This window comes from Gallinula chloropus (genome assembly GCF_964237585.1).
Source record: "Gallinula chloropus genome assembly, chromosome: 13".
Taxonomy (NCBI): Eukaryota; Metazoa; Chordata; class Aves; order Gruiformes; family Rallidae; genus Gallinula; species Gallinula chloropus.
Genome location: NC_140098.1, coordinates 11,760,056 through 11,777,711, shown reverse-complemented (window position 1 = coordinate 11,777,711; position 17,656 = coordinate 11,760,056). Strand labels below are relative to the sequence as shown.

Sequence of the window (17,656 nt, the reverse complement as noted above, 5' to 3'; positions counted from 1 at the left end):
ATCCTTTTGCTCTATTGATCCCTGGGGATATTTACATGTCTCTATTTTGGGTAGTTGGAAGGTTTTGGACAAGCAGATCAAGTAGGCCTCGTTTTTCCAATCCCATATCAATTATAATTTTAGGTTTCAATCCAAAGATTACACAGCTCTACAGGGTCATTCTTTCTCTTTTTATTAAAGCAAAAGTTATTTGCCTAAATCTGGTGTGATTATTAGAAGGGTGTCATTCATTTAAACAATTTTTAGATATTTTGTATCAGATTTGTCCATGTTGCAATAATGTGATTAACTGGTCAGCCAATTAGTATATTAACTAACAAATGTGTTTGTTAATTAACATATATTAAGTACTTAGGAAAACCTAAGCACTTTTAAGAACTTCCAAGTACTTCTAGTAGTCGCTTCTACAGGATCAAACCCAAATGACTTGCATGGAATAAGACATAAATAGCTATAGTCCTGGTCTCCTGAGCTCTGTTCCCTACTCTGGTAGTTAGACTAGGGTTTTTTTAATGTTTAAAGCTTAATGCAAATTGTAGATTGAAGATGCTAAAAGGACTGTCAGTGTATACAGCGTGCAATCTATATAAATTAAATTAAATTTCATTCTCAATTTAGAAGGCAATTTGAAGCATGATGATTGTACTCAATTAGAAAGCTCTCCTACATGCATCTCTTGTGCTGTATATTTGGGTAACCATGGTTCAGTTGTCATTGCTGCCAATTTCCTTCAGTGTATAAAATGCAGTTGGTTCTTGTATCCATGGAAGGTTAGGTTACCTGCTTGAAGCAGCTATGGATGGAATTCTTTTTGCACAGTTTGCCAGGCTCCAGGTATTTTTACTTCAGGTGTAGCACTGCTTAAATGCAGCTGTACTGTTTCCATAGCAGTTTACATCTACAGGGTGTATATCCACAGCTGTGTGGGGCACAGCTTGTGGTACAAACCCTGCAGACCTGAGCCAACTCCATGCAGATTGAACACCAGTCTCTCCTCACTGTAATTCTGAGGCTAGGGGTGCAGTGTGGAGATAGCAGAGTGACTCCACATTAAGTCACCAAAGTGCAGCAGGGTCAGCCTGGCTCAGACCCAGCTCTGCCATATATATATACAGCTGCTTTCTGAGCTGCTTGGGTGCCTCTGGGTATGACATCACTGCAATATAGGAGGATAGCCTGGCTCCAGGAGAGTGCTCTCCTGTAGCTAAGAACACAGAAGTGGTACTGAGCCATCAGATGTGCAGTGCTACATGTGCACCATGTACCTCTCCCCACCCTGGAGCACTAGGCATGCTTCAGAGGTATGCTGGGGACCCTGCAGCACCAGCTTGGGTTCAGCTGGATATAGTCACTCCAGCTCTGTTGGATACTGCTTTGTCTTCTGCCAACACCTCTGTTGTCTGGGTTTTTCTGTTTCTGAAGACATTTCAGCTCCCTCTTGTGTTGGAGAAGGGAGCTGTGTAATGGACTTAAAACCATATTTTGGCAGTCACTTATGGAGTTTACTGCTTAGCACCCTGGTTGGCATATTTATTATTTGTACGGAACGAAATTGTATTTCTTTTGGAATCATGATAATCCTGAAATTATGCATGACCACCTTGCATGCACTGAGAATGTTTATCTCAACTCTTTACCCATGATAATTCTCCCATTAACCTCTTAATTCTGACCTCCCCTGTCATTTGTGCCACTCTTCAATACATGCAAGTCTGCAAAGCACTCTGAGAAACAATTTTCAAAATCTGCTTTTAAACACATTATATTGAGATTTGGAGATAAAATGGAAACGCTTGTGTTTCACCCTTTCACAGATCAAATGGATACTGAACTTCTGAAAAAAGGTTATTGGTTAAGGATGCATGACAAAGCACTTAGGGCATATGTGCTCCCAACTGCCCCAGCCCTTAGCAAGTTAAATGGTGCTTCAGTCAGCATTGGCAATGGGCCATGCACTGCCCTAGACAGGAGGGTTGTGAAAGGAAAGCTCCAGCCTCTCCAAAGAAGCTGTTGAGCTTTCATGAAGCTTTACTGATTTCACAAGAGCTGTATGGAAAGACAGAAGGTTACCAGAAGAAATTTAGCCATGGAATAGGCCCATGTACCACAAACTGAGGACCTCAGGACACGATTAAACAAATAAATGCTCACTTTATGGTTTGACATTTGTTGTAATGCTGGGTCCTTTACACAGTGAGGTAAGTCTGTAACCTTTTAATGGATTAGTGGTGGTTTTGGATGAGCAAAACACTTCCCTGTATGTAAACTTAAGCAGTCAAAATTCCTCCTACAAGTTAGCACAAACAAAGCCAATTGCGTGCAGCATAACGTGCAGCTCCTGACATTTACAGTATCTCATAACCTCCCCCTGCAAATTTAAGTTGGCACAGCGGTCATTCTTCCAGTCTTCTGGACTTGCTACACAAGGGTGTGTTGTGGTTTAAGAATTATTTCCATAAAGCTGTCCAAAGCCAAAGAACATGTGTAGATGCTTATAAGGATTAACTTCCACTGGACTCGCATTTCATTTCTTTTCTCCTTGTGTAAGTAAATTGTCAACAAATGTGAAGACATGAACATACATGAAAAGTACATTTCAAAGCTATATATGTAAATGTTTTTAGAACAGCCATTTTTATTTTATGCATATAAATATTTCGACCAGAAATGTCTGCGCAGTGATTCAAAAGGTGGAAAGTAGAGTTACTTAGTTGAGCCCAAAAAAGTCAGCACAGTCAAAAAATAAAGTGTGTAGGGATGTGAAAATGCTGGTCTCAAATTGTGCAGATGTAAAAAACAGTGCACCCAAACACTTCCTAAATATGCCTGTGCAGTTAATAGAGAATTGATTTCCAAAGCAGCTTGCTTATTGCTACGTCAACAATGTGGCCATAATTTCCTAAATGAAGTATGTAATTTTGTACCTGATTCTAAGCCTGCTGAAATCAGAGGTGTTCTATTACATTTGGGGGATTTTCTATGAGTGAAGGTACAGAATCTGGCTATAGAACTCATTTGCATTTATTTGTGTGATCTCTATGAAGGTAAACGGATGATTGCTACTCAACTTCACACCAGTCAGAAATATCCGACAAATTTCCTTTAAGATGCTCAAAGATGAGTAAGTCTAGATGTCTAGAAAGGTTTTTAACTTCTCACTGCTTAGAAATTCACAAATGAAGTTTATAACGTGTGGAAGTTATGTGAAAAAACCTCTAAAAGAAACTTTAGTTGTATTCACTGGAGGTTTGTTGTCCAGGAAGTTGGTGTATCATTGAGAACTAATGATAATGTTTAGGATGAGTTGAGAATCTTTTCTTACTAGAATATAGGGCTATCCACTCTCATTAATTCCATTGTCTGAGTCAGTTTTTATAAGAATTTGTAAGCAAAATTCCTTATGCTTACTTTTGACATGGTGTTCCCATTCTTTTGGGAGAGGTTGCTACACAATTACAGAATCACTAGTTTGGAAAAGACCTTTGAGATTGAGTCCAACCGTACCTGTCCTCTACTAAACCATATCCCTAAGCACCTCACCTACCCATTTTTTAAATATATCCGGGGCAGTGACTCAACCATCTCCCTGGGCAGCCTGTTCCAATGACTAATAACTGTTCCAGTGAAGAATTTTTTCATAATGTCTAATCTAAACCTGCCCTGGAGCAGATGAAGCCCATTCCTCCTCATCCTATCACCTGTTATTTGGGTGTAAAGACCAACACCCATCTCTCTGCAACCTCCTTTCAGGTAATTATAGGCAGCGATACAGTCCCCCCTCAGCCTCCTCCAGGCTAAACAACCTCAGTTCCCTCAGCAACTTGCTCCTCATAAGGTGTGCTCTCCAGCCCCTTCCCCAGCCTGGTTGCCCTTCTTTGGACACACTCCAGGATCTCAATGTCCTCCTTGTAGTGAGGGGCCCAAAACTGAATACAGCACTTGAGCTGTGGTCTCACTAGTGTTGAACACAGGGGCACAATCACTACCCTGGACCTGCTGGCCATGCTATTTCTGATAAAAGCCAAGATGCCATTGACCTTCTTGGCCACCTGGGCAAACTGCTGGCTCATATTCAGTCTGCAGTCAATCAACACCTCCAGGTCCTTCTCTGCAAGGCAGCTTTCTAGCCACTCTTCCCCAAGCCTGTAGCACTGCACAGGGTTGTTACGTCCCAAGTGTGGGACTCTGCACTTGGCCCTGTTGAACCTCATCCCTTTGGTCTCAGCCCATGGATCCAGCCTGTCCAGATCTCTCTGAAGAGCCTCCATGTAGGTATGCTACATTCACAGCCTTCCCCTCATCTACTAAGCAGGTCACCTTGTCATAGAAGGCAATCAGGTTAGTTTGGCAGAACCTGCTTTTAGTAAACTCACGTTGACTGGGCCTGATCACTCGGTTGTTGTGCATGTGCTGTGTAATAGCACTCAAGGCAACCTGTTCCATGATCTTCCCCAGCACTGATGTCAGACTGACAGGCCTGTAGTTTCATGGACTGCTGGTAGATGATGGAAAGGGGTTTGGCAAGCACATCTGCCAGCTCCCTCAGTACGCTCAGGTGGAAACTGTCCAGACCTATAGACTTGTGAATGTATAATTGACCCCGCAGGTCTGCAGCCATTTTGTCCTGGTCCATGAGAGTTTTGTTCTGCTCACCCTCCCTGTCTTCCAGCTTGTGAGGCTGAATATCGAGGGAACATCTCACCTTACTATTAAAGACTAAGGCAAAGAAGGAATAAAGTACCTCAGCCTTGTCCTCAACCTGTGTCACTGATGTTCACCCTGCATCCAGTAAGGGTTGGAGATTGTCTTTGGCCCTCCTTTTGCTGTTGATGTATCTGTAGGAAGATTTTTTTTTTTTTATGTTTCACAGAATTGGCCAATCTGAGTTCTAGTTGGGCTTTAGCCCTTCTGGTTTTCTCTTTACGTGATCTACATGATTGTTTTATGGGGATAGCTTCCAGGAACACTGAGTGTTAAGCACTCTATTTGATGTGCTACTGAACCATGTGGACCCTTTGGTCTGTGGTGGTGTTTCCTGGAAGACTTGTGCACCAAATCACAAACCTATTGATCTATAAAAATTACCTCTGCTGTACAGGGTGAGGATTTTTTCAGGGTATTCTTGGTTCACACACTCCTCACAAATATCTGTTCATAAATAAAATTGATGTAGACTGCTATGACTGAATGTTGTCTTTAATCCTTGTTCTTAGGCAGCTTTTTAAATTACTTAGATGTGGGCAGACTTGTGAATTATGTGAATTTCCTTTACTGAATCTGGCACAAAAATTTCCCTGTAAAAAAAAGGTGCTTTATTTTTTACACAGAAACAATGGATTATGAACCTGAGAAGAAGTGTTGTCAGAGGAAAATAGCTGTAGCTCAGTGCATTTGTGGACAATTTTGCTATTTTTTTAAAAAGCTGCCAGGATTTGTCCCTCCAACACATCCTGTTTTTTTACAGGCACAGTACCTCGTGAGAAGAATAGTGCTTTTTTGCCTCCAAACTGGTATTTTTTAACTGTCAGCATAAATGAAAACAAGATGGTAACAAACTTTTCCTCGACATGAGAACAGAGAAGACAAATGTAAATAATTTAAATAGTGATATGGAGTACAGGGGAACTTTCTTTTGCAGTGATGCACTTGTGTTCTTCCAAAAAACTTTTCTAATGAATTATTTTATTCTGTTGAAAGAAGTTCCTTTATATTTTGTGTTTCATTCCAAACCACTGTAGAAGGAAGGAGTTGATGTATGTCTCCAAAGAAATGTGGAACTGACATTTTATTCTTAACAGTATTTGTTTTATGACCATTTCTAGCAGAATGGCACAGTTATCAGATTTTGGAGTGCTGGCTTTGTTAAGTTTGCAGTGTAAAAATATTTTATAATTGATTTTATCCCTCTCTAATGAAGAATTGTAGGGCTCCCATTCCTTCCAGTTCTAAGCAACTGTCCCATTGACGTCAGTGGCACCTTGGCCTGAATTAAGCCCGAGCGACTGAAACCAGACTTAGGCTTTCTAGGGTGTTTCATTTTACTAAGTGTGGAACCACTTCAACCTGAATTATTGCCCAAGTCTTAAGGCTTGAAAACAAAAGCCAGATATGTTTGTCTAAGTCTGCCTGTCACTGCCTTGGCATGGAAATAACAATTTGAAGTGATTTCTTCCAAGTCTGAGGCTTAGAGGTTTCTCCCTGCTTTCCCTCCCTGCCAAATATTAGACAGCTGAAAGATTTGGCCTAGATTCTTAGCAAGTTTTCCCTTCTTTCACTTGAAGTGGTGAGAATCAGCATATTTCTGTTTTACTTAGAGGTGCCTTTCCTGAAGTATTAGATGAACTATCACATCATAGTAGTCCCACCTCGTCCTACAGTTTATTCCTCTGCTGGTGAAGACAGTCAGCTCTGGCAGCCACACAGTTTTAGGAAATAATCCACTCAATTCATGGTCAGACTAGCTTTCTATGAAGGAATCTTGTCCCAAAGAGAAGTGTCTATTTCTTTTAAGGGTAACCACACCAGCTTTCTGCTTTCAGTCAGTCTCTAACTGCAAAATAGATGTTTGGTGTTTCTGATCTCCCTGCTTCCAGTTCAGCTTGCCCAGTAGAAGGCAAAATTTTGCATATATTCTTAACATAAATATACAACCTAGAGAAGCTGTACCACTCCCCATCTAATCTTGAGGCTGAAGTACTTGGGTGCATTCAGCATCCTTAACAGGTTTTCTATAAGCTGCAGTGCTTCCCAGTAACACAGAGCAGCAAGTCCTTGTTAGGCTAGTTAGTGTGGCTGAAGACATGTCCCCAGGTACTCCAAGGTGGAAAGTTTCCTGTATGCCTTGGGAGTACTGAGGAGAATTTTTCACCTCCACTGTCAAAATCACTCCCTTTCTATGATAATTTTTCAGTGGGCACCAGTGCTATTGCTGTTTTCAAACCCTGCTTTAATGATGCTCATTTTCATACCCTGTTCTGTTAATGCAGGGGCTGGGCTTCCATAGGTATCCCAGTGAAGTTTGAGTGGCATAGTTTGATTTGTCTCTGGTGTAAAAGTAGCTACTCTGTTTCCTTGTTTCTGTTATTGTTAATATATTGCACCACTGGATAGTAGTACAAACCTTAAAGTAAACATGCTCATAGAATTTGGAAACTAGAGTCTCTGTGATGCTGTTACTTAAGAACTCTTATTCATCCAAAGTATTACCAAGGAAGGATCAAGTAGCTAGCCAGTCAATAATTTAGGATTTCTGGCTTGTAAGGAGGAGACTGACCAGATATAAACTATTCCATCAGGTACTGCATTCTCCTCCAGCAAACGTTTTGTTGATTGAACAGTGACTAATGGATGTCTACCAGGAAGAATAGGGTGTGATTGCTACACAGACACTTGGGCCAAGTTCAGCAGTCGCTTAAGCAGAAGTGCAGTATGGTATAAAGATATCCAGTATTCTTAAAGGAATATTCAGCCTTTACTTGAAGGGGTTTTCAGAGGAAATATAGCTAGTCAGGACCCTACTTAAACTCCTACTTAATGTGCTGCATACAAAAATGGTGCATCATTTTGTAAACCCACTATACTGATGCAAATTTAATATTACATCATCAGTTTCCTCACACTGTTGCACATAATATGAAACTTTATAATCAAAAGATTCAGCTCTCCCTGTTGTAAAAAGCCCACGGGAATGAGTTATTTGACATAAGAGAAGAAACTGAACTTTCTGAATTAAGCTGTCCTTATTAGGTTGGATCTAAATAGACTACAACTTTGCACAAGTTTGGGTCCACACCTGAGTGTTACAGCTGGATTGATGAGCTAATCCAAATACTGGGTAAGTGAACATTGTGCCCCTTGTGGTTCCCTGTTTTTACAGCTGGGGAACCAGGTGTTACAGATAGTGTTACTTGAATAGTTATTCTTCTCATTTTGGCAATATAATCTAGTTGCTAATAAGTAGAGGGCCTAGGGACTTAATTATGGCCCCAAAATGCAGGGATCAAAGCATAATGAAATGTAAAATACCCTTTTTATTCTTACCTTCTGAAAACTGCACCATGAATCTATTTCATGCTGAGGAGTGAACCCTAATATTTCAAGTTTCAGTGTACAGATGAAATCGTAAATTGAGCTGTTCCCCAGATCAGTGGAACTAAATCAAAATATTGCCAATAGATTCTACCACAGCTTCATCCACTGAAAAGTCAAAATCATACCCCAAGCATGATGTGGTAACAGAAAATATATAGAATCACTTTAGATCATAAAGGAGCAAAGCAGATATAAGGATTTTATTTAGCTCTGCAAAGGCTTAAGCACAAGAAAATGATAAAACCCCTCTGTTATATAATACTGCTCAAATGAAAGTTCTGTAATAATGCAGTTCTTTGTTTGAAGATGCTGAATGTTTAATTTCTTACAGTTCACTTCAAAGTCAGGTTCCTTAACTGACTACATGCATATGCAGCCTTTCGCTATAAATGATCTGCCTTTACATCTGAGTTAGGAACACATCATATGTTGTCTTTGTAAGGGCAGTAGATTTCCTAGCTGTCATTATTTCCCATTGTAGTGAGATCCTTTGAACTCAGCCCCCCTTATTGTTTTCAAAGCACTGAGTTTAGTTTATCCAAACCCCTGCCAGCAGTCTGTGTATCACTACTGATCTTTCCCTGTGCTGTCTTCAGAAGAGAAATAGCAGCCACAAATGTTTCAGTTATGAACGCAGACCTCAGGATGCCTACTGTAGCCAGGCACAGTGTAACATACACGAAGTTATTTATGGTAATAGTGGTGTCCCTTTGTTTCTACAGGGTTGGACTCACTGCTCAGCAGGTGTGTGCCCTGATATCCTTCTATTCCCAACACAGAAATATTAACTGATTATTCAGATTAATTCAACAGCTGATTCAATTAGCCAGATGCCTGTCCTCTTTGCTTTATCCCAATCAAATCCCATTTTCCCCTGGAGGTCCATAATACAATTATTTATATAATGATATTTTTGGGTTTGATTTTAAGTGTTGATTTGAGCGTGTCTTTGCCTGTCTTCTTGGCCCATATTGCAGAATGCTCTTTTGCTTAGAAATTAGAAAAAGCCTGTCTTTCTACCACTCTGGTGCTCCCCTGCTCAGTGCTTCATCTCACTTCATTGAACTACTGAAGCAGCTGAGCAAACACAGGCCTGCTCTGAGATACTTTGCAAGTAGAGAAACAGGCCAAGCCTGCTGAATGAATGATTATTTTAAAGCCTTAAAGTCAGCTCACTTTGGCATGCAGTCATCTTTGTCAGACTATTGCTGTTTTTCCTTCCTCTGGCAAAAATGGTGCATGGGAGAAGACTTGTGTCTTCTTTCCAATCCCATTTTGCTTGGTGGCAAGTATCACGTTTGTACAGGAGAAACCAAAGATCACAGAGCACAAGTCTTAATCACACAGGAATGCAGATCAACATTACAACTGCATTTTAACTTTAGTTGTCTGATGCTTATTCTAGAGTCTGGATGCTGAGCTGTTTTACCTTCTGGAGGAAACACTCTTAGGCATAATATTTTGAATAAATAATAACAAATAAATTAGTCAAATCAACACTTACTCATAAAATTCAGCTGCAGGAGTGAGCTTGTACTTTGAGTATTTGGTGCCATTGCCAAGCACTGATGCATTGAAGAGTTTGGGATCTGTACAGTTTGGGCTGTTCCAACTGTTGTCGCAGTTTGTCCACGGGAGATCAAATGTGAATGATGAAAATAGATAATACAGAGACCAAGCTATGATAACGTTGTAGTAGAAACCCACGTAAAGAGCTATGAGTATCACTGCATAGCCTACACCTAAAGACAAAGGAAAACTAGATTACACATTGCGCTTTACATGCAACGTTATAAGCAAACACTGAGGCTAAACGTAGCCGTACATGGTTGCAAACTCATGTTAGATCTTCAGATCAATAAAAAGAGTTTTTGATGTTTAAATATACACATGTGGACAGCATCACTGACCTTAAAACAAACAATTACGTTAATGATTTTGGAAAATGACTGGCTTTTTAGCACATCCAGTTGTTTGCCAGAAGAAGAAATTAAACACTGCAATGCAAAAATTTGCTCTTTTACAACTCCATTGCTGATTCGCTTCCAGTGTAGAAGACTTCAAACCCATGTTAGGAGTGAAACTCACTTCATCTTCATGAGTCCTTGGCAACTTTATTGGAAAAGTAAAGCTTGAGACTTTAGTGAAGTTTCCCTATGCCTCACATACCCACTCCAAGCTAGTTTGGAACAGATACCATTCCTTCTGTTCTTTCCCATCGTTGCTCTCCACATTGGCTTCCATCAGTGTGTAACTAGGTCCAAAACATGCACAGAGCCATCTGTGGTGTTCCACCCAGGGGCTCCAAGTAGTTATTGGGAATCCTGGTGAATATTAGGCTTGGGGCTAAACTGTCTGTGGACCTTCAAATCATTTTATTATCTCCCCAGGATCACAGAATCCCCACTATGAGCATTCTCTTTTGACTTTGAACATTTATTTTGTATTTTTTGCAAAATGTGAAACGTGTTTGGAGTGTTTCATTAATGAGAAAGCCCTATAGAATACCTGTTCTCATGAAAATGGTACAGCTTCCAATAGTTTGGGAGGAAGCTTTGGTAGTAATGTCAGAGCAGAACACAAGTTTGTTTCCAGAATTGTTCAGGAAGCTTGCTTTACCTTGGCTTACATCATTCCTCCTTTACCCTGTATGCAGCGTTCTTCTCTGAATCCTACCCCAGTGTTGTATGTGTTACATCTAATAGGTAGCGACTGAGGCTGGTTTTTGACTCTCATCACTGTACTGTCACAGCACATAAGTGTAAATATCACTTTTAATTTTCTTTGATTTAGTTTGTGGAGATACAGCCTTGGAGACCTACCAGTTGGAAGTTATTAAGCTCTTGTATTTCTTGATAAAGCAGGGAAGTAGCACACACTTAGAGAAGTGGTTCTTAGCTTAAAACATGCATAAGGACCAGATGCTGACACTGAAGGAGTTGGCAGTTCAAAGACTGCTGCATATACCAAAGTTACTCTTTGTTCTTCAGGAGTTTTTTAATATATAGACCAGTTTGTTCATCCCTACCATTGTGTAAAAGATTGTGAAAGCAAAGACAAAGCTGTATCTTTAAACCCTTGGTGCATAAATGAATCCAGTACAGTAACATTCAAACTCTGATATATTATGGATCAGAAGACTGGAGCAGAGGGAGGAATCACCCAAGGGGATAATTCTTAAATATTAATGTGAACATTAAAATACTAAGTACAAATAATATATGTTGCACTGAAATGGGATGATTTCTGTTTGAAAAGAGTGTTCCTGAAATTCCTCCTGTACAGGAGGGCAATAGTAGATATTTAATATTGAGATTAAGAAATAGTGGATCAAATGTATCTTAAATGTCACTCCTCTGAAACAGTAAGAATGTTCACGAATACATTTGCTCTCCTGTTGCCAGGTTTAGCTTTTCCTAAAAGTAGTGCTGTACCACCCACATGCTAAAATAGACCGCAGAAAATGCAGAGATGCACAATCTGCATTGCAAAGGTTATAGGGTATATTTTTAATTACATGCATTATGAGAGCATCTCATTAGAAGGAGAGTCTTCAGAGTTCATAGCAATAATAGTCATAGCTAAAATTAGTACTATAGTGCTGTTCATTTAGAGAAGCTGCTATAAATTTGTGTAGAGTGTGTACTTTTTGTTTGAGTGAGAGATTTGAGTTATTGCAGAAACAACTCAGAAGTGTCAGCAGTAAAATGAGTGTGTTTGTTACCAGAAGATTTGGCCAAAACTTTAAAAGTACTGAGTTGCTGCTAGTGCTGAGGCGCAAATACAATACAATGCTTATTACTTTTTGGGGGTCAAATAATTTATGCTATTCTGTATCCTAGTAATAAGAACACTTAAAAATCAACAGTAATGTATGTTTAGTCCACCTTGAAAATGTCAGCTTAAAAACACAGCTGGAATGTCAGCAAGACTGTACATGAAATAAGTTCTGTTTTCCTTTCTTATCTTTTCAATCCTGAAGTCAACAGATAGTGTACCTCTGAGCACAGTGGTATTTCACTTGAACACTTTGAGATCCTTAAGGTCTAATTTTTTGTAGTTAGGCTTTCAAAATCCTTCTTGCTATCCAAAAGTATTAACTGATACTGGCAGGAATTTTGATTGAGCAAGGGTCTTCAGGTTGCTGGGTGCTTTTTCTCCTGTGAGGGGATTATAGAAGGGCTAGGTAGATCTATATTAATTAATTTTAAAAATTTGGGGCACGTATTTTATTAGCTTGCTTATTTTGCTGTGAGTTTTGAGTTTGATAAGAAAAAAACCCTGCAGTTTTCCTATTCTGCAGCACTAGACTCCTTGAAGAGGAAAGCTGTATTTTGAGAAAGAAGACTAACATTTACTCAGTGTAACCTATATCTAAACACCAGATCCGCCAAGTTTGGATTGCTATTGTTAAGCTCCTCAGCTTTTGTCAGTCACAGGATGAACATGATCTGAATTTTAAACTTGTAAGATCAGCTGAACTTGACTGGCTTCATTTCAGATAGCTCTGTGTTGAAAAGGCTTTTACAGAAGATTTTACATACAGTCTGGTATAGGTATAAGGGAACTTACAGCTTTTGCTGGTAAGCAAAGCTTAAGACAATTCTCGAGGCTCCACAAACACTTGTTTCATGTGCAGAAAGCATATCGCTTCTTATACCCAGAGAGATCCCTTTAACCCTGATCAATGCCAAACACCCTGAACAGTATCCAAATACTAAACTCCAGGTATTGTTTCCTTGCAGAGTGATTGCAATTCCAAGCACTAGACAACACTCGGCAGCCCTTTATTTCATGATGCTGGAGAGTTAACCCTAGTGAAAAACACTCAATAGTAATAGAAATGAACAGGTTTTAATAAGTGCTTTTCATTGCTATGTTTGAAGACCACTTGATAAAATCTATCAGAATCAATGCTCCCATTTCAGAGACAGGAAAACTGAGGTACAGAGCCATGGATAATTCATGTGCTGTTACAAGTCTAGTGGGCTTCACAACTCCTTTCTGTTGTAGCCACTGTGGTATGCTGACTTCTGCAGAGAAAGCTCCAGGCAGTGAACTGAAGGGAGTCAGTGCTTAGTCACTGTGGGAGATGGGGCTGAACTGACCTGGATGGGATTTGTTTGCATTGCCAATGCCTCCTTCCACCTTGAGATACCCAGTTCTTTCCACTCCCTGATAGTAGGGGAAAGGCAGGACAGGACTGAACTACTCGTTGCTCCCTGCTATCACCCTGAAGATGATTTCTATGGATTTTCCTATCTTGTGCTCCACCTGTGATAACATAAAGGCTTCTGACTTGAAAGGTTGGGGAAAGGTCAGCAAATACCATGCTGTTTTGTGGGAAGAGGGAAGACTTTGTGATCACAAATGTGTGGCACCCTCATGGTGTCATTCAAGTGAGCAGTGGCACACTTACCTTTGAAAACTGGACAGATTTTCCACACAGTGGCAGCCCCTTCTCGGTTGTATTGTCCCAGTGCTAATTCCATATAGAACAGGGGCATTCCAGCAATGATTAAGAAGAGGATATAGGGAATAAGAAAGGCACCTGGAAGGAGAATAATTAGACATTGTAGCCTATGTTTTGGTTATGTTTTTCTTTCTCTATTGCTTAGTTATATTGGCTAAAGATAAAAACACTACCTCTGGGAAGTAGAAAGGAAATGCATATTCTTGTGTCCCTTTTCTATATTCTTTCACTGTTTCAGAAACAGACACCCTGAAAAAGCTGTAGACCATTGCTTCTTTTTCCCCCTAATGTTTCCCCTCTGCTTTTAGGCATGTGTCCCTGAAAAAATAATCCCTAAGTGAAGAAGAAATGATGCTAAACACACATGCAGAGGTAAAAGGGAAAGGGACTTTGATTATTTTTTTTGTAATTTTTTTTTTTAGCATGGAATGTTTGAAAGGGACCATGGAGGCCAGCAACAGAGGGGAAAAAAATGTTGTAAGAGTTGCTGTAATTGTGGTTTAAATTGTACCTTGTAAAGTGTCTGCAGGAACTTCTGGCTTAAAAAATGAATCATTGCTTGTCAGTTGTAGAGAATTGGGGCTTCCGTGACATGTAGTGGTTTTTACTATAATCAATTCCATTATTGTTAAGAAATGTGTTTAGGTAACACACCCCTGTCGAACCTAGTGATATTTATCACCATTAATGTAGAGTTTCACTCTCTCTCTCACAAGCAGAGCACCTTTATCCTGCAGCAGGACAGTGCTGGGGCTGCCTGCTCCTTCCTGGAATATAGGACTTGTATGAGGGTTCTTCTGTGAGTTCATACCACAGGAACTGTCACCTGTGCAAGAATCCTGATGTGTCAGTGCTAGCATGACCAAAAGTATCGCCAACTGAAATACAAAAGGGTCATCTAATATGGAAATTATCTGAAAAAAACCTTAGCTATTTTATATGAGCCAGCTGACAGGAAGAAGACTCCCCCAGTCCATGGCTACAGCAGTTGTAGTCAGTGTCATGTTTAAGAACTGGATGATCTGTCAGTCCCTGGCTTTGTGGCACCTGGAAACTGTAGCTTCTATGGCATAGCTTCCTTGGTTGAGAATAGTTTAATCCCTGTAGAACTATCTGTAAAAAATATGACTAGATTGTTTTGATAAATAAGGACCTGAGAGAGTAACTGCATGTATTGTATAACTGAGTGCTGTCTATAGGAGTTACATATGAAAAAGAAGCAGAGCTGTGAAAATCATGCTTAGGTTCAGCAAAGAAAAACTGCACAGGTGCCTATTTCTCCCAATAAACAGCAAGTAGTGGAAACTTCTGCAGACCTGTAACAGCTGCTGTACTGGTTTAGTAGTTTGAAAACTTTCCTTACAAAACAAAGTAAGTTTGCATTGCTGCTAAATATATAGACACTTACAGAAGATTTGTGTCGTCTATAAAAGTATAGAAGCTAAAGGCTTGGCTGGAGCTGTCTAAATCACTCTGGTAAGCAAAATGAACTGCACATGTGAAAAGAACTTCTGAAACTACTGTCTTGCTTTTAAGTGTGAATAGTTGCTGTTCCTTTACCTCTCCTCTCTGCTTTTCATGGATGCTACTAGTGTAAGCTGCTGTTCATAATTGTTCAGAGAGGGAATTTTGAGAATATACTGGAGAATAAGAATGGAAAACCAAACTCTGTCCTCTTAGCTATACCAGAAGTCTACTTGTAAAAGTAACGTGCTCTACCATAATGGTAAGGACAGTGAATTCAGTTTTAAGTTCAGGCTTTTGAAGGTTGAAATCTTGCCATGAAAAAAAGACAAGGTGTCTTAGCAGAAATAAAGAATGGCTTAAAGCTTTGAGAGTGTGTCCTGGGAGCTGAAATACATTGGTGGTATCACTTTGAGGCCAAGAATCTTGTTGTTCATTGTTTTATATGGAGCGTAGTGTGAATGCAACCTGCATTTGCATAAACTATGCTACTGTACCAGTGATACATATTTTAGTAATATTTCAGTGTTTGATTATTGTAGAAAAAAAATTGTATTCAGTGAATGCTTGATGTCCTGCAGTTCTGTGCTCTGTTCAATGCTGAAATATACTGTGCTGAATCAGGCTGGGGTACAGCATCCTGCTTTCACTATAGCTAATATCTAGAAAATAGTACTTCAGGTGGTTTTACTGTCAGATTTCTTGTGATGACCTTTGAAGTGCCATACTTGTCTTGCTTAATATTACAGCATGTGGAGCTGACTCACAAACCTAGCTTGTATTTGAGAGGTATGGAGTTTGCAGAGTGCTGTTTGATTAATTTTAATGTCAAGAGACTGTGGAAAACATGATGCCTCAAATTGAACTGAGAAATTTGCTTTTGAGAAAATGAACCCTGGAGGTGTGTAGTGGACATACATATTAAATGCTAGTTTAAAATATGTGTTTTTTAAGTATGACTAACACCATGATGAACTGTGAAGTGTACTGTACTTAGGCATACTTGTCGAAACCTTGTCTTTTTGGCTGTGAGTCATTGCAGGCTTTAGTTAAAGGAGGTTTGTTTCTTTTTTTTTTTTCTCTTCCCCCACCCTACCCCTGCAAGGGATTACTAAAGTGTGGTGTAATTTCTAGCAAAGAGCAGTTGCACAGTAGGGCAGGATTGCATAGCTGGGCTACTTTTCAGGTAACTGAACGATTGAAGTATTTTGAAATCGAGATAAATATTGAAGGAAGGATGCATAGTCACACTAACTTGACAATAATGTTTCAGAGAGTTCTATAAACTTCCTGTTTAGCAGCTTCTGATTAGATAAAAAAATACGTAAAAGTCAGGTATTTTGTAAATGTATTCATATTTGCTCTTCTGTTCCTAGCCAACATGCAGAATCACCTCCATGGTGTCCACTGAACCCTTTCTGAGATCATGGGTATTTCAAAGGAAAATATATGATGGTCAAAGTATAATTCAAATTGCTGCAAACTGGAATGGTATGCAAATGCATAAAAATACATGATCAACCCCACACAGGTTGATCAACCTACACAGTATTTTATGAATAAGAGGTGCTGTTTTGAAGGAGACTTCATACCGTCCTGTAGGGAGGAGGCATCATGGTGGGCCTCTTGCTTTTAGGTCTACTGGGGTGAATTCGAGCATCATACCAGACTTCTTTGAAGGAGCCTTGTTGTTAATGCCTACCTGCTTTCTTAAGTCAGAATGTGTTAGGAAGAATGACACAGTGCCAGCTGTGTCGATGGACACAGAAACAGCAGTGCTTGGGGTGACTGAATCCAAGAGGCCAGTCGGGTTTGTATAGCCCAGACAAATGAGCAATTTGGGAGCGAGCAATTTGGCTAACGCTTTAGATTAGCTTGCCAAGATCTACCTACCTCAGAGAGCTGAGGGACTGCAATCTGTGGGATCGTTGCATTGGCAGAAACACTGACAGCGCTCGAGGGGATTCCACTCCCCCACTGTGTGATGGGATGGAGCTGAGCACACAGCTGCTTCCCACAAGGCAACACCCGTCTCAGCTATCCCTAATGGCTCCTAATTTTTCTTTATAGTTAAAATTCTGAAGTAATTAACATCTGTAATACAGCCCTGGCATAAGAGCTGGACTTGACTTACTACTGAATCACACGCAGCTTTGAAAGCCACAGGTTGGCCAGGGACTGCTGCAAATTGCTGCATCTCTCTGTTAAGAGATTTCATGAGATCCATATGCATCCTTAAGGTACCGGTGTGTACATGGAGTTAGGACAGCCTGGTGTCTTTTACAAAACTAGATCAGGTCAAATCCTCAGCTTTTACAAGAACCATCTGTGTGAAACTTCAAGTGGAATCTTACACAGTTCTTAATAGGTTTTTTTTACATTAATTAGTGGAAACCAAAATACAAGTCAGACTTTGGATTCCTGTGTTCAGTGCCAAAACAAATTTTTGCTATAACAGAATCCACACAAAGAGTTCCTCCTCCCTCTGTTCTTCAGCATTCTCAACATCCTAGGGGGTGGGAAGCAAAGAGGAATACATCTTTAAATACTCCTCTCAATCCTACAAGGAAGTCTCATCTCATTTTTAAATACCAGAAAGAAGCATTAATTTACTAATGTCTGGAAAAG

The 17,656-nt window shown here is 39.9% G+C and overlaps 1 protein-coding gene across 1 annotated transcript in view; it reads right to left on the bottom strand.

The window, feature by feature from the left end:
• SLC6A2 (solute carrier family 6 member 2) overlaps positions 1-17,656 on the bottom strand; it is a gene marked incomplete at both ends in the record, with an annotated part of 71,386 nt that overhangs the window by 33,955 nt on the left and 19,775 nt on the right. Inside the window, 2 exons of the mRNA XM_084269936.1 lie at positions 9,596-9,833; positions 13,511-13,642. Coding sequence (XP_084126062.1) covers positions 9,596-9,833; positions 13,511-13,642 — 370 coding nt within the window. The remainder of the gene's footprint in view (positions 1-9,595; positions 9,834-13,510; positions 13,643-17,656) is intronic.